The 27896-nt window shown below is 38.9% G+C and overlaps 1 protein-coding gene across 1 annotated transcript in view; it reads left to right on the top strand.

Moving 5' to 3' along the window:
* The window catches only part of LOC116463137 (sterile alpha motif domain-containing protein 5), a 57487-nt gene extending 37998 nt beyond the window's left edge, over positions 1-19489 (top strand). The window contains exon 2 of the mRNA XM_032146100.2: positions 19427-19489. Coding sequence (XP_032001991.1) covers positions 19427-19489 — 63 coding nt within the window. The remainder of the gene's footprint in view (positions 1-19426) is intronic.
* Positions 19490-27896: the final 8407 nt, after the last annotated feature.

Here is a 27896-nt window from a genome sequence, read left to right as displayed (position 1 = left end):
TGTGTACATATATATTTATACTCAGGTGCACACAAGTACAAATGTGTGCATGTGTGTGTATATATATATAAAACACAGACACACACATATATACATACATAAATCAGGTTATATACCTTTATATTTTATGTAAGACAGAAATCATCTAATATAAACATCAAAGTGTATTAGGATAGGAATTTCTTGTAACATTAATTAAATTTGATATACAAATTCCTGTGTAATGCTTGGGTGTTATGCTAAAACAAGATAAATATCTAAGAGAAAGAGACTGCGTATAAAACTGTCAAATCAAATGAGAAAATATGTGGGTATTATTCAGGATAAGCTAGGGTATGGTTTAATAAGAAAATATCTGCTCCTCCTCCAACCCCCAAATTCGAAACCTTAACATAATAAATGCTTATTTCTGGCTCCTGTGAAGTCTTTAGGGTCTATGGAGGCTTTCTTCCATTCAGTGACTCAGGGGTCCAAGCTCTCTCCATCTGGTGGCCTATCATTTTACAACATGACCTCTTCAGGGACAAGTGAAGACTGGCTTAGGATGATTTTTAAGAGTGAGAACTGAGCTGGGCGCGGTGGCTCATGCCTGTAATCCCAGCACTTTGGGAGGCCAAGGCGGGTGGATCGCCTGAGGTTGGGAGTTCGAGACCAGCCTGACCAACGTGAAGAAACCCCATCTCTACTAAAAATACAAAAATTTACCGGGTGTGGTGGCACATGCCTGTAATCTCAGCTACTTGGGAGGCTGAGGCAGGAGAATTGCTTGAACCCAGGAGGCAGAGGTTGCGGTGAGCCTGGGTGGTGCCATTGCACTCCAGCCTGGGCAACAAAAGCGAAACTCTGTCTCAAAAATAAATAAATAAATAAAGAGTGAGGCCTGGAAGTGACTTCTGTTATTTCTGCTTACATCCCATTGACCAGAGTTCCATCAAGTGGCCCCAACCTATCTGTAAGAGAGCCTGGGAACTAAAGCCTTTTTTATGTGTGTGCTAAGAGGAAAATAAAATGGCATTAGATGAATACAGTGTTTTGTCTGCTGTAGTATGTAAAATGCTTCTGAACTCTCTGAATATAATCGTGTGAATTTACAATCAGAAAAATGCCAAAAATGCATGGCATCTTTTAAAAAATTTCTTCATCTCCCCATTCCCTTCTGCCCTATGTGCTAAGAATTGTAAAGAAAATTAGCTGGTTGTATCTAGATTCCTATCACTAGTGGCTTGGTACACTGTAATTTATTCTTGTTACTCTGCCTCTTTCTTCAGAGTAGTTGATGGCCTCACCTGAGAATAACACCATACAGCTGGGCAGCACTGGCATTTCCCATTAGTCTGTCCCACTTTGGGTCCTGCCTTTCCATCACTGACCTCCTCCCTCTTTCCCCTGTTGAATGCTCTTTCTTTTGTGAGAATTAATGGTGCACATTCTGAAGGTGGGAAAGAGTCATTATTTAGCTGTTTAACAGAACGCCTCGGTTGATAAATTTAGTTACGTGTTGCATTAGTTTTCTATTGCTGCATAATAAATGACCACAAACTTAGCTGCTAAAAATAACATCCATTTACTATCTCATAGTTCTGTGGGTGAGAATTCTGGGCAAGCCCCAAGCTTGACTGGATTCTCTGCTCAGAGTCTCAGAAAGCCAAAATTAAGGTATCAGCCAGCCGGGGCTCCTATCTGGAGGTTTTGCGGGGGAGAATCCACTTCCAAGCTCATTTAGTTTGTTGGGAGAATTCCTTGCAGCTACAGATAGGAGGTTCCCGTTTGCTTTGCTGGCTGTTAGCCCTGGTCCACTCTCTGAGCTGGAGGCTGCCCTCACTCCTTTTCATGTGGCGCCTTCCATCTTCAAACCAGCAATGGTAGGTTGGATCTTCGCAAACTTTTAATTTCTCTGACTTATTATTTTCCAGCCAGAGAAACACTGTGGCTTTAAAGGGCTCAAGGTATTAGATTAGACCAACCCGAGAGAATAATCTCCCTTTTGTCATGTACTGTAAGCTCATCGTGGGAGCGCCATCTATCATATATTCACAGGCTCCACCCACACTCGAAACGGACGTGATTACACAAGAAGAGGAATCACTGGGGTCATTCTTAGAAATCAGTTGACTGCATATATTTCTGCCTAAGAAATATAGCTTAGGAAGGAAGTTTTTTCCTGGAACCTGTAGTTTTGCCCAAATGCAGAATTGAAAAGTAAGAAATCTTTCTTCAACAAGAATTAGATACTGATAGGGGAAGAGGAGGTGGCTAAAGCTGGTGGGAGAGAAAATGAATTTTCTTTTAAAGGCTTCTTGATATACAGAAAATACTTAAAAGCAACTTAATTTAGGTAATGGGCATATAAAATAGTTTACTTGCTTGATTTTCAAATTGAGAACAGCACTCATAAAATCTCATTTAATAAGTTCAGCAAGAAAAAATATAATAATAGCCAATTAAGAGAAAGAGATTTAGCGGGGAGTGGGAAGTAGAGAGACAGCACAGAGGGTAAAATCCATTCAGAGATCTTAATAGATGAACAGTATCCCTTAGAGGATAATGTTGCTAACTATTATTAAAGATCAGGTTGTGATTTTACATGAGTGGTTTAATAGTTTTTGTACATGTTGCCTCCTCAGAGAGACCATCATTTCAGTACCCCACCACTCATTATCATATTACTCTCTTACTGTCTTTCTAGAACGTGGCAGAATTTGAAATTATCTATGTTACATGTCTAATTGTTTATTCTCTGCTTCCCAATTTGAATACAGAATTATGTGTTCCCTGTTAACTTTACCCCAGAATGGGAAATACAGAGAACCAAGTCCTAGTCCCAGGTCTGTCATTAACTTGCTTAGAAGTCAATTCATTTGTGATTCTGAGAACTGAACTCATCTCAACATCTATTAAATGAAGAATGTACAGTAGAGGAATTAGATGATTTCAAATGCTTCTCCCAAAGGTATCCTCTATGCCTTTTCTTCCCTTTGTTTCCAAAATGATCTGCTTTCTTGATTAGGACTTAATATTTCTAAAAATATTGGGTGGTTATGTGCTGAAAGAAAAGATGGTGCTGTGAAGGTATTTGCACCGGGTTTGCTGAAGTGAATTGTTTCTCTTACCCTTGGCTTTCTCCCCATGAAAATGAAGGCAGAGTGTGACAGATTTTATTTCTCCTCTTGAAATCACCTTTCTTGCATTGCCCCTCCCTGCAGGAGTATTATGTGTCTTAACCCTTTGAACTCTGACATGCTTTGGTTAATGAAAGGTGGGTAGAAGTGTTGTGGCTCTCTTCCAGGCAGAAGCTTTACAAAACTGTGCATGGTTCACAGATTAAATCTTCTCCCTTAGTCACAATGACTGGCAGTGATCCTGGAGTGAAGAAAATGTCACAGAACCATAGCTGACCCACACTGGATTTGTAGCATGAGTGAAAAATAAACCTTCACTGTTGAAAGCCATTGAAATTGTGAGGTCATTTGTTACTGCAGCAGAACTGGCCCATCCTGACTGATAAACGCCTGATACTTGCGTGCACCAGTTCAAATCATCTTGGCCTGAATTCGTATTGCAGCCACTATTGAGCAAACAGCTCTACATGAGTTTCATCCAGCATCACATAGGTGCACCCTAGCAGCTCATTGGTTTAGGCCTGTGCTTCTTGCTTTCAGTCCAGAGGTTCCTCTAACTTTGTCATGTACTCCTGTGGGAACTGACTAGGCACTCATACATGTATGAACAGGAAGTGCAAGCATATTAACATCCATGAGACAAACCTTGACAAATGAGTAATGGAAGGTGATGGATAAATGTTTCTCTCTTTGTTCTTTTTTCATGCATAGCTCTGAGATGTATTTCCTAAGGCTCCTGGAAAGGTTTTCCATAATAGAGCAACACATCACCGAGCAGCCAACCCCTTCACGCATCGCGTCGGTTTTGGGCTTTCCTTCCTTTGTTTCACTCACTCCTTCCTTTTACTCTCTGGGATCACATTCCCAAATAAACTATCTACATATGAGCCTTTGCCTCATGTTCTGTTTACTGGGAGAACATGACTCATCACCAGTTAGATTCTCTTTGAATTGAACCAACTTGAACATTATCCACCACCAGCAAATTATGTACTTCTATAGCATGGAGGATTGTACTGTACATTTATAGTAACTTGCAAAACACAAACACTTTGCTACTTAGACTGGAAGTTATTGTTAGATTTGCTGATTTAAAAATAAGTTTTCCCTTTCCCCATTAATCCTCTATCAACTGGCTATTATTAAAAAGTCAAAAATAGGCCATATGAGATGGCTCATGCCTGTAATCCCCACACTGGGGGAGGCTAAGGCAGGAGGATCACTTGAGCCCAGGATTTTGAGACTAGCCTGGGCAACATAGCAAAACCTTTGTCTCTAAAAAAATAAAAACATTAGATGGGCATGGTGGCCCACTTGTAGTTTGAGCTACTTGGGAGGCTGAAGAAAAAGGATTGCTTGAGCCCAGGAGTTTGAGGTTACAGTGAGCTATGATCACTGCACTCTAGCCAGGGCAACAGAATGAGACTCTGTCTCTCTTAAAACAAAAAGGTCAAAAAATAGCATGTTGAAGGGAAAGGGAACATTTATACTCTGTTGGTGGGAATGTAAATTAGTACAGTCTCTATGGAAAACAGTACAGAGATTTATTAAATAATTAAAAATAGAACTACCATTTGATCTAGCAATCCTGCTACTGGATATTTACCCAAAGGAAAGAAATTATTATATTAAAAGATACCTGAACTCGTATGTTTATCACAGCACTATTCACAATAGCAAAGATATGGAATCAACCTAAGTATCCATCAATGGATGACTAGATTAAAAAAATGTGGTATACATACACAATGGAATACCATTCAGCCATATAAAAGAATGAAATTATGTCTTTTGCAGCAATATAAATGGAACTGGAGGCCATTACGTTAAGTTAAACTATTCAGAAACAGAAAGTCAAAACCAGCATGTTCTCACTTTTGAGGTGGGGGCTAAAGAATGTGTACAAATAGACATAGAATGTGGAATAACAGACATTGGAGACTCAGAAGGGTATGAGGTGGGCGGAGGTGAGGGATGAGAAATTACTTAATGGGAACAATGTACATTATTGGGGTCACCGTTACACTAAAAATGCCCAGACTTGACTGCTACTCAATATATCCATGTAACAAAACTGTACTTATACCTCTTAGATTTATATGTATATATAAACACTCCCATTATTAGTTCTCAGTCCATCCTGGTGCCATAATACACAGATTTTCGTTGGGAGGCATCCATGTTTTTTGACAATCAGTGATTGAGTAGCATGTTGTTAGACACAAATTTCAAATGTGGAAGCACAGTAGAGGGGTTGGGAGAGCTGTCATTCTATAATACCTTGCTTCCCTTCCACTCGAAGTTCTCAGACCACTGACAGTGCCCTGGGGCACAGTTCAGTTGTTAGGTGCCAAGGGAAATATTGTTTTGTTTAGGAATTGAATTGGCCAAATTCTCGTAGCGTCTAGGCTCTGTTCTCTTTTTGCCTCCTCATCAATCTATTCCCTAGAAATCATAAAATTACAGCATGATAGAACCATATCTTAAAATAATCTAGCTAACTCCCTTATTTCATAGGTCAAAAAACAAGAGGTTAAGGAAAATGATCTGCTTTGTGGGGTGAAGGAGAGAAATTAAGGGGGAATGTAATTTTGGCTGTTAAGGAAATACCATTTTCTTTTAACATAATTAAGTTCTTGATTGTGATGCTCTTAAATGAACCATGAAATTCTAAGCACTTACTATGCGAGTGTGATTTTTAACTAAGTCTTTTTTTTTCTACCCCCAATCTGAATGTTAAGGTGGCAGATGCATAACTAATCTTAGCTGAATCTATATTAAGAAATCAGCAAGGTGTCTTTATTTAACTTCCATGATGTGTGAATATAATGTAATGTTAAATAGCATGATTTTGCACATTATGTCCTAAAATAAAAACAACTCCCTTAAAGTGATAGTAAAATGCAGTAATGTGAAAGGTTATTTTTTATTTGATCTCAAATGAAATGAAAAGCACGGAAGAAAAGAATTGGAGACCTTATTCTTAAATGTGATTCTTATATATATGTTTTATATATATATATGTATATATGTATTTTAACATTTTAATTTATATATATTTAATACTTTTAAACCTGAAAAACAAAAGTCAGTGTTTGGGTTTGTATTCTATGTCACACAGAGGAAGCTCCTATCAGCAGAAGAGAGGTTCTAAAATCCCTGTTATCTGAGTTTAAATTTTCTGAAAAATATCCCACCCGTTGAGCTTCTATGTTCTTGCTCTGAGATGTTTCCATGGGTCTGTATTAGTTCCAGGAAATTTGGGTCCTTTCTATTTTATCTCTGGAATTGAGGTTCCCGCAGAAACTACAAGGGATTATCTGTGTTCTTTGCTGTTTAATGTCTTTGCTGCAGTGAGTCAGATTCCTGAAGGAGTAAACAATGAAATGTTTTAAGGCTAACTGTGGGAGATTATGTGGAGAGGAAATACAGCTATTCTGAGAGAAGACATATAAAATGTTGGCCTTTTGCTTCTTGAAATAATACTGTAAAGACCCCTTGCCTGTTGTACATGAACCAATGCAAGCATGTTATATTTGAAGTTGGGATTCTGAGGTTCAACTTTTTCTCAGTTAATGAATTTTTATTTTAATGTAATTGAATTTTCTTTAAGAATCCAGTTTCCACTTCAGAAGATACCATTCCCCTGGGAAAGTGGCTCCCAATCCAAAGAACACAGACCCTTGAGGAATTAATACAAGACTCCTGGAACCTATTTGGGCATCATATCAGTGAACATCTGCATAAATAGTGTTTTATATAAATACATTTGAAGGTGTTCTTACATTTTTGGTCACTTTTAAAGCAGTACTTTTTCTCAATCAAAGGGTAGCAGGAAAATAAGAAAAGCCTAACAGGTGACTCTGTGTGTGTGTTTGTGCACATGCATACATATGCCTGTGTGGGGCGGGGGTGCAGAGGCGCAGTCTGTGTTTTTAAAAACAATTAAAGAGGTCTTTATGCTTTAACAAGCTGAGAAGTACTATGGTAGTTACGTTCTATAGGGCATGCTTCACAAAGCTAAATGAAAAATTTTAAAGCTAATGACTAAACAGTGCTTAAAGCATACACATTATTCATGATTTATTCTAATAACATTTGTGGATGACTAAATAATGGTGCTGAACATCCATTCTGTTTTTGTTCTAAAGACGTGCCTAAGTATCTATGCCTCCTTAGGGGTGGGTTTACATATCTCAGTGATTGAACTAAGATATATAATTCCGTGTCTTTGTATAGAACAGGTACTGGAAAAATCAACCAGTTACATAGGCTTCCACTCTGCCAGATACTGTTCTAAATGGTCTTGTAGATATTAGCCCATTTATCCTCATGATAACTCTCTGGGATGTAGGGACTGCTGTGGTTCCCATTTTGTAGATGGGGAACTGAAGCAGAGAGTGGTTAGGTTGGGTAATATGCCCAAGGCCATCCATCCAGGAAATGGCAGAGCTGGACTTTGAATCCAGAGTCTGAGAAGATCCCTTGCCCTGTCCTGCTTCCACCAGAGGACTTCATGTCTGTCGTGGCAGGAAGGGATGGGATGACTGCTGAGGAATACCTAGAGGCTGGCTGGTTTGGTTTGAGGTGGTATGCCTCATGTGTTCTCCACTCCCTAACCCCAACTCCCAAATTGTTTTCTCTCTTTCTGTATCTTTCTCTTTCTCATATACAAACTCACATACCTACAACCACTCTGGACCCACTCTGGACGCTATGCCATAAGGTTACCTTGGACAATGGCTGAGAGGTCCTTTGATCCGGGCTTTGCTCCTAAACCTTCCCCTAGGAATTGTCACTGCATAACACCCAGCATGAATGGGTAAGGTCTCTAATGTATGACAGAACTCAGTCCTATTTACACGTTTTCCTGCTTTAGGTAACCCATTTACGCTTCTTCTGAGTTCATTTGGATAAGGTCAATGTCTTGAGGGTTATTCAGATGACTTTATTAGCACTGTTCTTTTAAAGCAGTTAGCCATGGTCTAACTTGAAAGCCACATCACAGCATGTTTTTTTTTTTTTTTTTTTTTTTTCTGAAAAGTCTGAAAGTGTTCTTTTTCAGCCCTGCCAAAATTGGAGGCAAGGTAATGGGACAGAAAACAGCACGGGTACCCTGGACTTCCTTCATTCTGGCTGCCACTAAACGTGTGTTAGTCCATTCTCACACTGCTTTAAAGAACTGCTCAAGACTGGGTGATTCAAAAGGGAAAGAGCTTTAATTGACTCACAGATCTGCAGGGCTGGGGAGGCCTCAGGAAACTTACAATTATGGCAGAAGGCAAAGCAAACATGTCTTTTTTCACATGGTGGCAGGAAGGAGAAGTGCTGAGCAAAAGGGGGAAAAGCCCCTTATAAAACCTTCAGATCTTGCAAGAACTCACTATCATGAGAACAGCAGTATGGGGGTAACCACCCCCATGATTCAATTACCTTCCGCCGGGTCCCTCCCATGATACACGGGGAATTTTGGGAACTAGAATTTAAGATAAGTTTTGGGTGGGGACACAGCCAAACCATATGAACATGCAAATGTGCCTGGGAAAGAATTGCTAAAGAGGATAACGGCTGTTGTCGTGCTTCCTTGCCCCTTCCGATCCTTCAAGTGAGGTCATGACCAGTGGAGGCCAGGCTTCAGTGTTTGGGGAACTGAGCTTGGTTGCCAGGAGGCCACAGGCTATTTTGATATGGCAGGCTGGCTGCACTCACAATTGCTGGGTCACTTCAAAAGCTCTTGTGATTGGCAAGGCTGGCAAGCACAGTCCTTCAGAGAAGCATGTTTTTTCCAGGCAGAGCAGCCATCTTTGCAACCCCCTCACCAGACAGGAGAGAAAAGTCACCTCACCTTAATGGCAGGAAGGTTCCAGACTTCCCAGTTCCTTGGACTGAGCCAGATGAGAGCCAAAAGGGTGAATGTAGAGCGACTGCTAGGATGGAGCTATCGTTTGAATGGGCAGAATTCTATTTCAGACTGATGACTTGGTTTGACGCTTGTTGCTGATTTTGTGATACCTACCTTGACTTCTTGTATCCAGAAGTGGTATAGGGCAGTAGTTCTCAAAGTGTTGCCCCCAAGGCCCTTTCAGGGGGTCTGCAAGGTAATAATTATTGCATAACAATACTATAATGTGATGTTATTTGCCTTTTTCACTGGGAGGGCATTTGTACTGGCAGCACAAAAGCAACAGTGGATGAAAATGTTAGCATCGACCTGTGTTATACTTACTGGATTCTTCACCCATATGCACACCCACATACACCTGCCAAAAGAAGCAATTTTTCCTTAAAATAGCCTTGATGAAGCAGTAGAAATTAACATTTATTAAATCTCCACCTTTGTGTACATGAGTTTGAATATTCTGTGTGACAAAATGAGAACTACTCATAAAGCACTTCTGTTGCAAATGGACGTGTATGTAAATCTTGTCTCCTTGCAAACCACTTGTGCTCTTGTTTGAGTTGCTGGCTGAACTGGCTGCATTTTCCATGTAACACCATTTTCACTTCAAAGAACAACTGAGAAACAAGCCATGCTTATTTACTTGGGTATTTGGCAGATTTCTTAAAAATAACTAAAGTGAACCTAATATTTCAAGAAACATAATTGACAGTGTCTGTTGCTAATGATAAAATTTGAATGTTCAAGTGAAAACAAGAATTTCAGAAAACTTATATTTGCCCCAGTGAGCTTGATAGTTTCCTATTGCCTGAAGATTTTTTTTTGATTAGGCTACCTTGGGTGGTGATATTAACACATGGGATTTAAAAAATATATTGAATAATGATATGTGTCAACATTTGGAAGATCTGCGTAATTCAGAAACTGAATATTTTCCAAATGACCAATACATGATACCATAAAATCATGTATGGGGGAAAAAGTCAATTAAAAGTAGAAGATTGACCAATGATTTTAATGTAATAAACAGTAAGAAAAGTCACTGATATGGTTTCAAATTTCACATGGCAAGTGACTTAAGAAACCACCACTTGTCAAGTTTTGCCATGGTGTTAAAATGAATATCTACAATTATTTGTCTGAAAAGTCTGTTCAGATACTCCCTACTTTTTCAGTGACACATCTGTGTGAGGCCAGATGTGCTTCATATACTTCAATTAAAAACATACTGCCACAGATCGAATATAAAGAAATATAAAGAGATATACAGAGATATGCACAAATGTAAAACAATGCCATTCTTCTTAATTTTGGGGAGAATATATGTTTATTTTTCATAAAAGTATTTGTGTTAATATGCAATGCATTTACTAGTGTTATTATTATTATTACTTTTTGAAATGGAGTCTTGCTCTGTCACCCAGGCTGGAGTGCAGTGGCATGATCTCAGCTTACTGCAAGCTCTGCCTCCCGGGCTCATGCCATTCTCCCGCCTCAGCCACCCGAGTAGCTGGGACTACAGTCGCCTGCCACCACGCCTGGCTAATTTTTTCTATTTTTAATAGAGACGGGGTTTCACCGTGTTAACCAGGATGGTCTCGATCTCCTGATCTCATGATCCACCTGCCTCAGCCTCCCAAAGTGCTGGGATTAAGGTGTGAGCCACCGTGCCCGGCTACTAATGTTATTTTTAAATGAATTAAATATGTATTTTAAATATTTTACAGTTGTAACTTAAAATACAGTACATATCAATAGTTATAGCCCATAAAACAAAAGCTCTTTGGAATCTTCAGTAATTTTTAAGAATTCAAATGGCTTTTAGAACCAAAACCAGAGAATGGCTGGGATACAACATTGCAGTGTTTCTCAAGGGGAGGTTTCTGAGCTGTCATGAAATTACAAAAAGTTTCCCAGGCTGGGAATAGTGACTTTTCATTATATAGCTTTAAATACATCAGAGACAATTACTTAAATAATTTTATCTTTAAAATGAAAACTTTGTAGAGCTCAAATATGCTTACATCACACATTAAACTCTCATTCTTCAATAACTGATATAAAAACAAAAATACTGGCAATTATTTTCAATTTTAATTTATCAGAAATAAATTATATCTACAATGATGGTATGTTATTTATAGAGCAATGCTTGAAAGTGGCCACTAAAACCTTCTCTCTCGTCTTGCAATTTAAAATAAATCACAAATATTCAAGTAAATAATAAATAAACCAGAGGATATTTTGAGCAAAAGAAAAACAGTAGTTCTGTATGTTGACTATTTTCTATTTTTGATGCTGCAACCAATAGTTAAATCTCAGTCTGCATATTAATATACATGGAGTCAACATATAAACATACAGTTTTTAATGTATTTTAACAAGTCATATTTTTCACACATAATTTAAACAGTTTGCATCATTTATTGAATAGGAAGAAGTCAAACTTTTTCATTATGACATTAAATATAACTAAATAAGCATCATGCATAACATTTTATATTCTGAATAAAAATAAAATACCTTTTGTCTAAAATCACCTTTGTATCTATCACCAAAATCAATGAACGGATTAAAAAATATTTCTAATGGCATTTAAAGATCTGTCTTTCCTGCAAAGGAGCCTATGTTTTCTAGGGCTTCTGTAACAAAATAATACCAACTGTGTGTTAAAACATGTTGTTTTAACTGTGAGAAGTTTGTTTTCTCACAGTTCACAGCCAGAAGTCTGAAATCAAAGTGTCAGCAAGGTCATGCTGCCTCCAGAGACTCTAGGGGAGACTCTTTCCTTGTCTTTTCCAGCTTCTGGTGGCTTCTGGCATTCCTTGGCTCGTGGCTGCACCACTTCACTCTCTGCTTCCACTTTCACCTGGCCTCTCGTTGGTGTATCCCTGTATCCTCTCCTCTCCTTTCCTTATGAGAACACCAGGGATTAGATTCAGGGCCCACCCTAAATCCAGGATAATTTCATCTCGAGATCCTTAACTAAGAATGTCTGCAAAGACTCGATATTTCCAAATAAGGTCACATTCTGAGGTTCCAGGTGGGTGTGAATTTTGTGAGGGGGGACACTATTCAACCATTACAGTTTCCCAATATAAAATGATTGCAGAGCATAGAAGTAGTTTTGATAAAGTGGGCTTTGCTGTTGCACAGACCCACCCTGCCACTGATTAGCAGTTTGACCCTGGTAGGTTGTCTATACTTTAAAGCCTCAGATTCTTCATTTATAAAGTTGGGTCGGCCGGGCGCGGTGGCTCACCCTTGTAATCCCAGCACTTTGGGAGGCCGAGGCGGACGGATCACGAGGTCAGGAGATCGAGACCACGGTGAAACCCCGTCTCTACTAAAAATACAAAAAAAAATTAGCTGGGCATGGTGGCGGGCGCCTGTAGTCCCAGCTGCTCGGAGAGGCTGAGGCAGGAGAATGGTGTGAACCCGGGAGGCGGAGCTTGCAGTGAGCCGAGATTGTGCCACTGCACTCCAGCCTGGGCGACAGAGCGAGACTCCGTCTCAAAAAATAAATAAATAAATAAATAAATAAATAAATAAATAAATAAATAAAGTTGGGTCTAGGATCGCCATCACATTGGCTTGTGGTAAGAAGTAAAGGTGATTATGTAAAAGTGTACATTCTCATTACAGTCCCTGGGAGGTAGGCACAGAGGGAGTTCACTCAGTAAATATTAGCAGCCGTTTGCTGCTGTTGCTGGGGCAGGCAGGTAATAATAATCACAGTATGTTCTATAAGCATACCGTCATGGCAATTATATTGGTGATAATTGAAGTATGAGTTAGCAGATTAATGTTAATGGTGATTTCAAAGACAATTAGTATACAATAATAGATGATTTTCCTGTGGAATAGGTTGATGAGAGACAGAGACGGAAGGAGGGAGAGAATGAGAACTTTAAGTGAGCAGCCCAGGAGCCTGGTGAGAGCCAGGCAGCAGAAGTGTTGTATCAAAGACCCACCGTATTTTAAAGAACTGCAGTAGAGGTCAGACACTGGCGTTCAGCACACTCCGGCGTTTATGGCTAGTTCTGTTCTGGGCTTGTGTTGCGTAATTATAAGGCCTGTGTCTTGATCACATTTTGGATGGTATTTGGAGAACCTGAATCACAAGACAGAGAGAAAATCTAAAGGCATCTATCACTGTGATTCCAGACAATCCAATCGAAACCTGCCCTCCTGCAGCTGTCAAATTGATTTCCTGTCACAATTCTCCTGGTGGCTATTTTCGAATCTCCCCCCCCCGTCCTCCTAGAAACTCTGCCCTTGCCCCTCTCATGGGCTCTTCTGCAGGTAGCCTTGGCCCATCAGAACTGAGAAGTGGTCCATGGCACACTCCCGCCCTCGCTCCTTCTCCCACTCACCTCCAAATGTGTGGGCCCACTGACCCATCTGTCTTCATTCCTTCTGATTTTGATGAGAAATTACCCCTCTCCCCTTTAAGACTAACTCCCCCCTCATCTACCCCGACCCAGGTGATAATTATGGTTCATAATTATCCCTTTGTTTTTTGCATTTAGTCTGTCTCCATGGAATCCTTCCACTCCGTCTGTAAATATGCCCAAGCTCCCTCTTTGTTCTTAAAATTACTGTCCTTTCCAACTACCAAATACCTCCTTAATCGTTCTATTAAACTTCTTGAAAGAGTGGTGACCTAGCCCCCACTTCTTGTTGTGATCAGCTGTTAATTATTAAATAATGGTTGAAAGTACAGTACAGAATTCCCAACGGTTAAATTCCCAGTCATTTCTTCCTGATTGAGATAAGGCATGGCCCTGACTCCGGGCGGTAAGGCGGCGCTGGCCTCAGAAGCAGCTGTCTCTGGGAGCACTGGCTGCCGCCTGCAGACCACAGCCCTGTGGGTTGTTCTTTTGTGTGGGAAGTTGGCATTCTCAGAAGCGTCAGTGATGAGTAGAGCAAAGTACTTTTAAGAAAGTAGGGAATTTGCATAGCTATGCAGTTGGAAAAATTATAAAATCGGTTAATGCCCCAGGATAGCATAAACAAAGAGGCTTTTGTTTTTTAAACTCTGAATTTGTTTCTGATAGTTTTTTTCTGAAGAAAAGGCAGTAGGAAAATGTCCAGGCAGCCTCTCCACTATACTTTTCCTTTGCTGAAAGCTGCAGAGAAGTCATGAATGAAGGTTAGAACCTGTGTAGAAGCTGCAGAAAAGTCTCGAATGAAGTTTCGAACTTGTGTGGCCCTGAAGAGGCAGCAGGAAGCCCTGAATTTTTCTCTGGGGAGTAGAGAAAATTATTTCACTTACCAAGGACACACCTCGGAGGAAGACAGGACAGTGAGAAGAGTTTATAAGTAGGATGGCATTTGGGTATTTGCTTCTAAAGTCAAAAAAAAAAAAAGAAAGAAAAATACATGTAGATCATAATGTGGATCATTCTAGAGTAGGCCAAACATTTTTCTCTACTATAGAATCTTAGAAAATGTACCCTAGAAAACTCTTTAAATAGAAAAAGAGCATATCAGGACACGTGTGTATACCAGCTATTTGTATAACCTAACATTGCATCCTTCAGCCCATTGGGGTTCTGGATCCAGCCTGAGCCTTCCCCAGTATAGAAGCTGAAGAAGATATGCTTAGAGGAAAGATGATCATTAAGACACATATGGGCTCAATGAACATATGTTATCATGTTTTCTTTATTGTGTAGGCAATAAAGACTATCTGACTTTCTAGACTAAACTTTTCCAATAGGAACTTAGTTTAGTGAAAAATTTTTGTGAAAATTATAGTAGGGACGATTCAATCGATCAGCAGCAGTAGTGGCTGACATTATGTACGATGCTCCTATAGGAGATATGAACAAATGTAAAATGTGGGGGTTTTGCCCTTGGAGAAATTTACAGTTACAGTGAGGCTCTCCACGCAAATTCCCACTTTTCTTGGTCCTAGAGTAATAGCCAGTGTGACGTAGCTGAATGTTGGAAAACTGAAGTTGAGTTATGTCATGAGGTCAAAAAATCTTGTGTCTTGTCACCAACCACCCAAAGGCTCTGCTTTGTGCCCATGTGTTACCCGGAAGGATGGAAAGCAACACTCCTACCGTCATCAATTTTTTTGTTACACAGTTGTCTCCCAAATTGTATGCAAATTTCACATACTATTAATATACAGTCACCGGTTATATTTCTTCAGCAACCAAATATGGAAAATGTGTGTCAACTGGTTCTACAGCTGCAGTTGAGCTACATCCTTTAGAATAATGTCACAATAGAGAAACGACTTCTGAATGGTGTTTAGCCTGCATATCACTCTGATTGCCTTTAATTAGGGGGAAAATCACAAGCTAAAAAGAGTAACAGACTTGAAGTCAGTTAAAAATCAGAGTAATCAACTGAGAAAAAAGTGCAATCTCATAAATCTTAATTTTTTAACCATAGGATAATAGTTTCTTTATTCATTGAATGACTTTTACTGCCTCTCCCTACTTCTCAGATGAGAATTCTAACACTGATAGGAGATTTGGCATAGGAGAACTGCCTAGCCTCTGAAATGAAAGGTCCCTCAAACCCCATAAAAGCCTAGAATAAATGAAACTGAGAAAGTCACAACCCAAGAATTAGGTTTGGGTGGCTTGAATGTAAGAACTCCCTGATTGAGAGTGGTCTCAAAGTCAAAGGGGGAGAATAGACTAACTGATGTAAACCTTTTAGCAATGTTTTCCTAGAAATAGGGAGATAATAATTTGGCACACTACAAAGAAACTTCTGGCAATCACTTTAAAAAACAACAATAACAAAACCTTGTCTTTAAAAATGCAAAACGTTAGGGGTGTTAAGACACCAAAATATAACTTGGTATTTATTCCTGCAGAGGTTGGCTTTTATGAATTTATTTATTTATTTATTTATTTATTTATTTATTTATTTAGAGACGGAGTCTCACTCTGTCACCAGGCTGGAGTGCAGTGGCTGATATTGGCTCACTGCAACCTCCGGCTCCCGGGTTCAAGCCATTCTCCTGCCTCAGACTCCCGAGTAGCTGGGACTACAGGCACGTGCCACCATGCTCAGCTAATTTTTGTATTTTTAGTAGAGACAGAGTTTCACCATTTTGGCCAGGATGGTCTCGATCTCCTGACCTACTTTGTGATCTGCCTGCCTCGGCCTCCCAAAGTGCTGGGATTACAGGCGTGAGCCACCGTGCCTGGCCGGCTTTCATGAATTTTAAGAAGGGATCAATGCCTTTCATGATTTTTAGGTCAACCTAGTATGATAACCGACAAAGAAGACTGTGAACACATGTGAATAGATTATTCTTTTTCTTGGTGGAGTGAAGAAAGAGCTTTTATTTTCTTCATAGGGTTGTGCCTAATAATTTAGGGGGAAAATGAAATCTGAGAAATGTGTGATACATATGGGAACAGCTCTGTGAAATGCATGTTTGTCCACAAGAGTTGTCTTCAGCAGTTACCTCCTTCAAGTTTGTCAGAATTTTAAAACTGTTCATTTCTGTTCCACTTGAAGAGTGAGATCTATCAAGACCAGCCTCTGGAGTGCCACAATGTGATCAGCCAGAAAAGAATGGAGGAGCATTCGGCACAGGGAAATCACTGACGTTTCCTATGGTCATGAAGCAACATATGCTCCACTAATTATTGTTCTCTGTGACTGTTCTCACATCTTGAAACTCTCCATGACCCATTGCGGAAATCCTGTTCATCTGACCCCCACCTACTCCCTCAAAGAATGAAAGATAGCAGATTGCAAGGCTGGACTTGTTTAATGAATGTGATTTGTTTTTGTGGAATCAGAGGCATGAGAGGTTTTGGAGGCTGTTAGTTTGACACTAGATTTGTGAAATGACTTCATAGTCCACACCGTTAGATGGGTTTAATAGGCAGGGTGTCTTTACTTGCTAGATGATAATCTGTCCAAAGGCATTTTCTTTATTTTTCTATGTTTGTAGAGCAAAGTGACCTTTGAAGGTGGGCAGGATCATGTCTCTGACCTCAGGCAGAAGTCTGTCGAACATGGGGCAGACATGGAATCTTGCATTATAATGAGAATGTCTTCAAGATACAGCAGACTCCCTCTGTGGCCTTTTCTTTTCCTGGAAGTAGTCTTGCTGCCATCTGAGTGACCCCTAACACTATAACCTAAGGCTTTTCCTGGATTTTTTTCTGACACAAATAGCTTGTTTTCTTGTACTTGATAGTAAATGCAATTTTTGGTGTTAACACCTTTTTATGTATTCATTTATTAGAGCATTAAAAATCAAAGTGTTGGCCGGGTGTGGTGGCTCACACCTGTAATCCCAGCACTCTGGGAGGCTGAGGTGGGTGGATCACGAGGTCAGGAGATTGAGACCATCCCAGCTAACATGGTGAAACCCTGTCTCTACTAAAAATACAAAAAATTAGCTGGGCGTAGTGGCGGGCGCCTGTAGTCCCAGCTCTTTGGGAGGCTGAGGCAGGAGAATGGCATGAACCCGGGAGGCGGAGCTTGCAGTGAGCCGAGATCGCACCACTGCACTCCAGCCTGGGCGACAGAGCAAGACTCCGTCTCAAAAACAAAACAAAACAAAACAAAAAACAAACAAGAAAAAACAAACTGTTACCTTGTTTATATTCAGGTACTTCCCTTCTCTACGGAATTTTCCCTCACTCCTCCTTCCTCCCTGCAAAAGCCCAACAACTTGATTTGTTCAGATAGGTTGAAGATTACTTTTTTTGCAGTTTATAACAAGAACTGATGTTTAATAGAGGTGTTGGGTTGGATATGGCTTTATTTTGGCGACTATTTGAATATATTAAATAGTAGTAAGATATCGTTACTTAGTATTACAGCAAAATAGGCTGATTCTCTGGAGAAAGAAACTTCGTGAGCCTGGATAGTAATACTTTCCATCTATTTAGATGTGATTGCCTGATGTTGTCACCCAAACTAATTAATAATGACATATTAGCTAACATACTGCCGTCAGCAGGTGGCTGTTTGAGCAGGGGTGAAAATGGCAGGTGCTAAAACAAATTGCTGTACCCTAGAGAAATGTACAGAATTCTTCTTTTAAAGAGTCCTGATGATGTCTGCAATATGATTTTTATTTTTTGGGTGCTTACAAGGCTTGAAGAGGTTGCAGAGATAGAGACTAGAAAAACAAAACAAAACAAAACAAAGGAGAACAAAATTGATTTAACCTTTTCCAAAAGTTTTCCAATTCAATAAGCAAGCAGTTGAATCTAAGCAGCACAAAATTCCCAGGAAAGACTCAGGCATCCTTCTTCCTTCTTCCAGCTTTCCTTTTCTTCCTCTTCTTTGTCCATCTAGGTCTGTCAAGGGATTGTGGGCACACAGCAGAGCCATGACAGATGGGCAGTGCACTGTAATCTACTGCTGCCTTTCAATTTCAGAGGGATCATTGTGACAATGAAGGGGTTAAACCTGTCAACACCTATCAGAGCTTGGAGATAATTAGTGTAATATAAACCCAAGAACTTTGATGGCAAAGACCACACAGCAAATGAATTCGACTAGGTTGCTGCTTTGTAAGAAATAATTAACCTCTTTCCAGCTCACGTACAACTATGGTTTTTACATGCCTATGTGAAAAAGTTACTGTTTATATATACAGATGATAATGATTAAATATGATTGTGAATCATTTTTACTTTGGAAGATGCATTTCGATCTAGCACTTGCAGCTACAAGTTGAATAGATAAGTGCTCTTCCAGCATGAGATAGATCACCTTTGGAATGTCTCACAATGGATTGACTGTTGCTCTAGTACTAATGTTGCTAACGTGTAGTACTGAGTAATGTGACTTAGGAATTCAAACTATTACAAGGTATTTTTTTTTTTTTTTTTTTTTTTTTTTTGAGACGGAATCTCGCTCTGTCGCCCAGGCTGGAGTGCAGTGGCGCAGTCTCGGCTCACTGCAAGCTCCGCCTCCCGGGTTCACGCCATTCTCCTGCCTCAGCCTCTCCGAGTAGCTGGGACTACAGGCGCTCGCCACCACGCCCGGCTAATTTTTTGTATTTTTAGTAGAGACGGGGTTTCACCGTGGTCTCGATCTCCTGACCTCGTGATCCGCCCGCCTCGGCCTCCCAAAGTGCTGGGATTTACAAGGTATATTTTTATCTAACCATTTTTTTTAAAGTTTCCACCTCTTAGAAGGAACATAAAAGGAAAATAAAGTAGACCTTTTTAAACAAAATATAGGCTTGACAAGGATAAAATACATTCTTTTTTAATTAGCTTGAAAGAGAAAATTGATAGATAACAAGCAAAAACTCTTAGGGCTGTTCTTCAAAAGTCCATGTGGTAAGCAGAAAGGGACAAGAATAACTTAAAAATAGGAGCAGAAATCCATGACGGACTAGGGGAAGAATGGGTAAAGGAGAACTTCAATAACCCAGATATGTTCAAATCCACAGGTCCCAATGGCTGGCATCCTAGAGTACTTAATGAATTGGCCGAAGTCATCACAGAACCGCTAGATATCATTTTTGAGACCTCGTGGAGGACTGATGAGGTGCCTGAAGACTGGAAAAGGGCATATTTAGAACCTTCTTTCAAAAAGGGAAATGGATGATGACCCTGGAAATACTCATCAGCTTAACTTTTTGCTTGGACAAATTCTGGAATAATCAACTTAGTAAACTGGGTAACTGGCTTATAATAGCTAGAAATAAGGCAGTGAACTATCGCACATAAAGAAGTACTGAGTTCATTTTTTAAGAAGATACCATGAGATACAGTCTGATGCATTTCTTGGCATTCTCCCTTCCATTCTTAATGAAAACAGATGAGGTTGGCTAAGGCATTTGAGTCATAACTTATTTTAAGTACAATATAACAAAAAGGTAGATTTCTGACAGTAAGTAGTAACTGTATTATTTCCAAATTTGCTTTTAACTTGAGAAACGGTAGCTTCAATTTTTGTATTCAAGCATACATTCTATTTCATTTCATATAGGACCATGTTTTCATAAGATATATAATTCTATGTAGAATAGTTTGGTGAAGGAATTCTTATTTTAATGTGCTTTTATATAGTTATTTTGTATATTGGTACAATGTTAAAGCTGATGAATTAAGGAACATCACCAAGAGAAGACAATTTCTTCTAACTTCTCTTTTTAAATTTAATCTGCCTGAGGTTTAGTATTAGGACTAATAAAAGTGTCTTGCTCTGACATGTATCAAGCAAGAGCTAGCTATTTTACTTCATAGCTAGTTTCTTGCACTCTCTGGAGACTGCCAGGGCCGCAGCCCACAGCCTGTTCTGGGCTGCAGTGCTTTATCCCACCTTGCTCTCCAGGCTTCTGACTTCAGGCCTGTGGGGGCCGGGAGGTGGGCAGCCGCAGTGGCCTGCGGAGCCCTGTAGAACTACGGCCGAAAAAGAAAGTAGATTGAGGTGGGGGAAGGAAATTAACTGGAATCTAGAGTTTTTATAATTCTTATTGTTCTTGTGTTTGGATGCTGGTAGTTTTTTTTTTTTTTTTTTTTTTTTAAGACAGAGTCTCGCTCTGTCACCCAGGCTGGAGTGTTGTGGCACAATCTTGGCTCATTGCAACCTTCGCCTCCCAGGTTCAAGGAATTCTCCTGCCTCAGCCTCCTGGTAGCTGCGATTACAGGCACGCATCACCACACCCAGCTAATTTTTTTGTATTTTTAGTAGAGATGGGGTTTTACCATGTTGGCCAGGCTGTTCTCGAACTCCTGGCCTCAAATGATCCACTCGCCTTGGCCTCCAGTAGTGCTGGGATTACAGGCGTGAGCCATCACACCTGGCCTGGATGCTGGTAGTTTTATTTTCTGCTTAGAAAATGCAACCACGTTGATGGGACCAAAAACTTAGTTGAAGGAAGCCATTGCAAAAGATGTTGACATACAACAGGCTCCTGAGGCTGTCAGTTTTTTAGAGCTCCCAAGTAGTACTGCGTTACGGAATCTACTACTTAGAAGTATGTACAAGATGTAAGTTCCCATCAGCACTGTCATGGTAAGAAGAATAAGAAACTCTCAAAGGAAAAGAAACTTACATTCACTTTTTCCTGGTCCATTTTGGTTCCTAAGAATAGATAGGCAATTAAGAAGGATATTAGGTTTCTAAGGGCAATTTTAACACAATACTGCTTTAAAAATCTGAAGTTTAAATAGTTTAGCTATTTCTGTAGGTTAATTCAGGCACTGACTAAAATCAGTCTCATTATTACATACAAATGTAAGGAAATTAAATTTTAAAAGCATGTATAGGTTGTCCTTAAACTATACAAAAGCTTGTAGTTTCAGAAGGATTATATTCCAGTCAACCTTTCCATCTTTTTTTTTTTTTTCAAATGAACTAGGGTCTTTAAAATTCGTAAGATAGATTCTTTTGAGTGGTAGGGCGGTCTGTATAGATTACAGATATAATTTATTGTGATAACAAATGGCTTCCTGTTTGACCTCATTTCCAGGTGTTGCATCTGTGGCCGATTTATTTCACAGATGTACATTTGCATGTACTTGTTGAACTTTCCTAGGAAGGACTCAATTTTTGAAAAAATCTATCATTTTCCCTGTGGGCATTATGAGGCAATCTACTGCAATGGAAAAAGGGTTCCTTGGTTATTTCAAGTTTTATTTTCTATTTGAGTAATATCTAACTTCAATTATTTTGCCAAGTTTAAACCTTCTCTCTGTGTCTGCTGTTAGAATTTGAAAATAACAATGCTCTACTTAAAGTAAGAGTCACAGCAAAAAAAGCCAATGGATTTTAAAAAGACATCTTAGTTAAAGCTAGGGAAGAAAACTTTCAAGTAAGCAGAGAAGTATTGAAGGATGCCCACAAATTCCTTTGCATTAAAATCAAGATGAGGTAAGGGGTAGAATATAAAAGAAAGGAATTATTTTTACCGTGAATTGTATCTGGAGACAATTAGTCTTAGAAGGAGTAATTTTTTCGTGTTTTTCCTCTTTATCTAAACACCAATAATATACTTAATTTTTGAATATAAAAGAAGTAGCAATTGACTAAGAATAAATATGTTATAAAAACTAGAGGATTATCTTGATTTGCATTTCCTAGAGCATTAAAAGAGATTAATTACAGACTTTTACTTGATAATATTGAGGAGTTTGGAGGGTCGTAGAAAAATTTTCTTTAGTTCATCTTAAAATTTAGGGAAGTAAAAAAAGATTTTATTCACATAAAAGATTTCTGGGCATAGGGAAGGCAAAATGTTAAGGGCTCCTTCCTTACCCAAGTGGGAGCTGAACCAGTAATTGTGGGGAAAACTGAATTTATAGCAACAAAGGATAGTAGTTTCTCAACCTGGAGCATTCAAGCAATTTCTCAGTTCAGAGATATTTATAGCATCTTGGTGTTATGCAACAAACAATGACAACAACAAGCATTGAGCTTTCACTTTGGAGTTACTCAGATCTTAGTTTAAATTCTAAAATTATTCTAGTAGTATTTTCCTGTGGTGAATCTGTTAAGGATGTAAGCTATAGTGTAGCTTGGGGAATCATCTTGAACAGTTATGAAACTCATTAAAGCTTCTTTTCCTTTGTCTGTAAAATGGGAAAAATAAATACCTCTATAGTTCTTAAGAGGCTTAAGAGTTCTACGGCTTACACCCACATACAGTCCTTGGCTCAGTGCTAGGCATGTAGCAGGTGCTGACTGCCTCTCTCCCTTCCCTTCTTTACTCTCAATTGTCTTATTTCTTCTTATGCAGAAGAGATTACCTTAAAGCTGACTAGAAAACTCAGACATAAATTGACATTTCCTTATCATTGCCTGAAACCCACTGAATAAGTCCCCTTTGATTTCTCTTAGGAAGGATAAAAAAGACTACAGTACCTGCTCATCATAGGAGTTCAGTAAATATTTATTGATTGAATGAAAAGAATTTGATTTAAGGAAACAATAACACTCCATCCTGGGCAACAGAGCAAGACCCCATCTCGAAACAAAACAAAACAAAACAAAACAGCAAATTCATAAAGGCCAGCAGTTTTCAAGTCTGGGGAAATAAGCACATAGACAGACATGAAGGTGTTTCATTAGCTGTCTTCTTTTTATGGCAGCTTCAGATTGATAAATTTGAAGTGCAAATGAGTGAGTGGCATGTGTATATTTTCCTCTGATTTTATGACTGATTTACAAATTAGGAGGCAAATGGGCTGTTCCCCAATAGCATCTTCTGGGAAGAATCCGACCAAGATACAAAGCAGATGATGGTGGATCAGCAAACTCTTTTTTATGAAAAGAAAAACCAGATGTACCAGGGACTGGAAAGCACCTGCTTGAAAATTGATATGAGCATGTCTGAATTTTTCCCTTATAAGAGCCTGAGTATTGTAACAGATCTCTTGCATGGGGGGGTTGAAAAATAACAAAAAAAGAAGTTAACATAATTAAAATGCTTGGACAAAACATTTGCTTTATATAAATTCTTACATGTAATATTTGATTAGGTATCAAAATAGGTTTAGGCAGGTGGAAGTTCTGAATTTCAAGGCAAATAAGGCATAAAAGGTGGAACATTGCATCTAGGGAAAATAAGAGAAATAAGTGAAAGTCTGACCCTACATTGCCAACTCTCAGACCAAGTACAAAGTATTAGGAATTTTTTATATCAGCTGACATCTTGTGCTTAGAGTAAAGCCATATAGATGCACACATAGTTACTTTATTAAGTCAAATGAGTTGTGCAGAGCAGAACAAATCCATTAGGCTTTCTCTTTCAGAGTTTTGTAATTTTACTCTTATTAGCTCCCTCAGTTGTCATCAATTACATATGCCTACATCAGATATTTTACACTATCAGATTCTTTGATTAAAAAATCATCTTCAGCTTTACATTATTAATCTCTGAGGACATAAAATCAAATAACTTACTAGTCCATGATCATTAATTACTACTCTTTTAGATATTTCCATAAAAGGCTTAAAGGGAAAAAAAATGGTAGGTAGTTCAGAAAAAAATGGCCAGGCACGGTAGCTCACATCTGTAATCTCAGCACTTTGGGAGGCTGGGATGGGCAGATCATTTGAGGTCAGGAGTTTGAGACCAGCCTGGCCAACATGGTGAAACCGTGTGTCTACTAAAAGTACAAAAAAATTAGCTGGGTGTGGTGGTGCATGCCTGTAATCCCAGCTACTAAGGCAGGAGAATGGCTTGAACCCGGGAGGTGGAGGTTGCCGTGAGCTGGGATCGCGCCAGTGCGCTCCAGCCTGGGCAACAGAGTGAGACTCTGTCTGAAAAAAAAAGAAAAAATGAAGAACATAACCTTTCTACTTATGAAATAGATAATTTTTTAAAATTGTTTAAACTCCTGGAAATTGTTATTTTTTATTACTGCAGTTGAGAGATAACGTTTTCAGAGGAAAACAAGAGGCTAAATTCCTTGTTAAGAGCTAAGTAGTATTTTTTCCTTAACAATTTTGCCAAAATTTCTTCTACTGGACCAAAAGGTAATAAATCTACAATAAATCTACTTTCTAAATATTATTTAAGATGGGAAATGTCTTTTATAGGTATATTCTGTATAATACCCTTAATTAGATGAATTATCCCTTATCATTCCAAAAATGAAATGCTGTGTTAAATATCTCCAGGGCAAAGTGGTGTGTTGACTGGGACAAATGTTAGAAATTGTATTGTTCATTGCAGTTGTTTCCCTGTTACCCAAGCTTGTCAATGTTTAGAGATACTATATGGGTTGCTAAAGCCATTATACATAGAAAATTTCTGCCCCTACAGAAGTGTGTGCATGGGCCTTGGAAAATCTACATGTGTATATCTGAGTAGCGAAGCACAGATTTCACTCTAATTGAAAGCAGCAGTTTGGTTTTGTAAATGTAATTGCAATTGACACTTTCTTTTTCCTTTCAGTTATTATTTTTTTTAAAGGACGTTATGAGAAGGCACTATGAAAAGCCTAATTGGAACAGCATTATGAACCATGTAATGTATGCCCATGCACACTGTGATTTGCAAACATGTCCACTCTTCAATAAATGTTACGGCTTTCACAGCGGTTCCGCCTTGGCCTCTTTTGTGATCTTCCACATTTTGATGAATGTGATGGAGTTTCTGCATTGTTTAAATTGACAATATGTAAATATTTATGGTACTATAGCATTATGGTCAGCATGGGAAATCAGAGTTCTAACTGGAAAGAGAGGAAAAAGCAGGTCTTCCCACACTGCACACCAAAGTGAAATAAATCCATCTTATGAGCTGGGATCCTTTGGTATGGTTGTTATATATGAGTATGTTGTAGCCTTCTCTTGTGTGATTCTGTGCCAGTCATGGTGGCAGTGGCTCACCACGGTGGGGGATGGGATGGTGGGGGCTGTCGGGTGCTAAGAGGGGCCGTGTGTGGAGTTTCTGTACATGTGTTTCTGCTGTGGTTCCTGCAGCCCTGAATCTCCATCACCTGAAATGTGTTGCGATTCAACTACAGATAAGCAATATTTCCGTGGTCATTAGACACAGAGTGCTGGATTTGAATCCCAGCCTTACTGTTTTCTGGCTTCAGGACCTTTGGCAAATGGACTAACTACTGTGCATGCTTAACACAGTCACCAGTCCCCAGACATTAATTTGAAGAAGTTTTATCACAGTGTTTTGGGTTTTATATAAATGTCATCATTTGCAATGATTTGATTTAACCAAATCATTTAATTTTAATCAAGTCATTTTAATAAAATCATGTGCATGTTTGTATTCCCACTGGATGCAAAATGAGAAGAAAGTAAATTTAAAGCAAGAAAAAGTATGGTAAATATTAGGAGAAATATGTACAAATTTGAATTTTAGAAATGAAAAGGACCTTAAGGATAACCTAGTCTGATTCATAAATTGTATAGTTAAGAGACTAAGGTGCTAGGAGTTTGTGGCATGCCCATGATAACACCCCAGGTGGGTGGCAGATGATTGGCGTTCTTCCATATCCTCTAATCCTGGCTTTTGTCTGATGTTAAATCCTGGGAAGCATACCTAAAGGGTTCTGTGGCTCCTTCAAAAAAGACTCATTTTTCTAGAATGGACTTAGTTTGAACTTAGATCCTTGGCTTTTAAGATATAGACATAGCCCTTTTGTTCATAAACTAAAGCTCCAAGCTGCCCCAGGGCTCTGCAGGGGCCAGCATTGTGGCTTGAAAACCTGATCTTTCAGCCTTAAAACCTTATGCTTCAAGTCCTCCTTGATCTGATAAGCATATTTAGAAAAGTTCATGATACTGGTGGACAGCCCTAAAATGTACTTTTTTAAAACAGGGAAATGTATGCCTGCAGTAAAGTTCACAAATAAGTGTTTGTTAAAGAATAGGATGGTTTATATCATTAATGAAATCACATCACGTAAGTCAGCTTTTAAAACATCTTTCATCTGAATCTAGATAATGAATATCTTCTAGTTTCATTCCAGGCCATTCGCTGTCCCACTGAGGATTATTGTTTAATTTAAAAGAGGAATCTTGAGTAATTTTAAATGAAAAACTTACTCTACCCGCACCCCGCCCCCTCGCCCACCTCCTAGAGTTACCCTGAGGACAGGGTACATTCATGTAATTATGGACACTTTTTTGACTAACTCGTCTACTTTAAAGTACATTCATGTACCAATAACAGGATGTCTGTGGAATCTCATTTGTTTCTTGGCTGAATAATAAGCACCAATTGTGAACACTGTATATTCAGTGTACATTGTTTTAGATCCCTTTAGCTCGATCAATTTAACTTCAACTCCATTTTGGAAGTTAATTAATCTACATAATAGCATTTGCAAAAATAGCCATTTTGAGTGAAGAATATACATTTAATTTAAAAAAATCCTTGCCTACAAATCAGAAGTCCTTATATCCAGTCTCTTGGTTTTCCTGGTGAGCAGAGCTGTCTAAGTCACTTCCTTTTACACCTTCAGTCTCCCATCTGCAAAAGTGCTCAGTGGACAGCATTGCTAAACACACCCTGTGAAAGGTTTGAGACACATATGGGATCTGTGAATAACATACAAGTTTTTTTTTTTTTTTTTTTTTTTTTTTTATGACTTCCACCAGGCCATCAGTACATCTGGTTTGTCCCACTGGGGTTGTTCCCCACTTGGTGCTTCCTTCATTCCTAGTGTATTATCTGGCATGGTGCAGGTGCTCAGTAGTATCGTAGAATGAATGAAGGACTAAGTGAACTTTCTCATAAGCCTAAAGAAACCGAATGCTGAGGTTATGTGAGATGGTTAGACAGGGCATTTCCTATTTTCAGGGAACCTGAAGGAACACTGTGGCTTTGTGTTGGAAGGATAGTGGCTTTCTCCCCCATACATGGGAAACCAAGTTTCTCCTTTTTGGAAGTTCACTTTATGGTATGATTTTGTTATTATTCAGATTTTCTGACTTTCCTGTTTACTTTTGTATAAAACCATAAATGCAAATAAAATTCAAAAAATAAAATTTTATAAACTCAATTAGGTTTTCTGTTGCAGAAATGTAGTAAACATTGTAATTTGTGAAAGCACACGAAAAATACTAAAGTGTCACAGTGAGACAGGGTCTCACCCTGTCACCCTGGCTAGAGTGCAGTGGTATGATCGTGGCTCACTGAAACCTCAAACTTCTGGGCTCAAGAGATCCTCTCACCTCAGACTCCCAATGTTGCACTATTTGAATTAAGATTTTTTTTAGGTCATATATTCCTACTGCGAATTATGAGAGGGATATATGCAATTAAAACTAATAAGAATCAATTGATTTCTGCAATTATAGCTAATCAAACTATAGTTAATGTACTTAATCACATACATGTTAGTATATGGTATACTGCTAGACAAAATACCAAGACATTTTGATGTGTTCTGCACAAACCCTAATTTCCCTCTTAGATTACATTTTGGACACATCCCCTT

This window comes from Hylobates moloch, unplaced genomic scaffold, assembly GCF_009828535.3.
Source record: "Hylobates moloch isolate HMO894 unplaced genomic scaffold, HMol_V3 SCAFFOLD_26, whole genome shotgun sequence".
Taxonomy (NCBI): Eukaryota; Metazoa; Chordata; class Mammalia; order Primates; family Hylobatidae; genus Hylobates; species Hylobates moloch.
The sequence above is the reverse complement of the archived record's forward strand: the minus strand, read 5'-3'. Positions and strand labels throughout refer to the sequence as shown.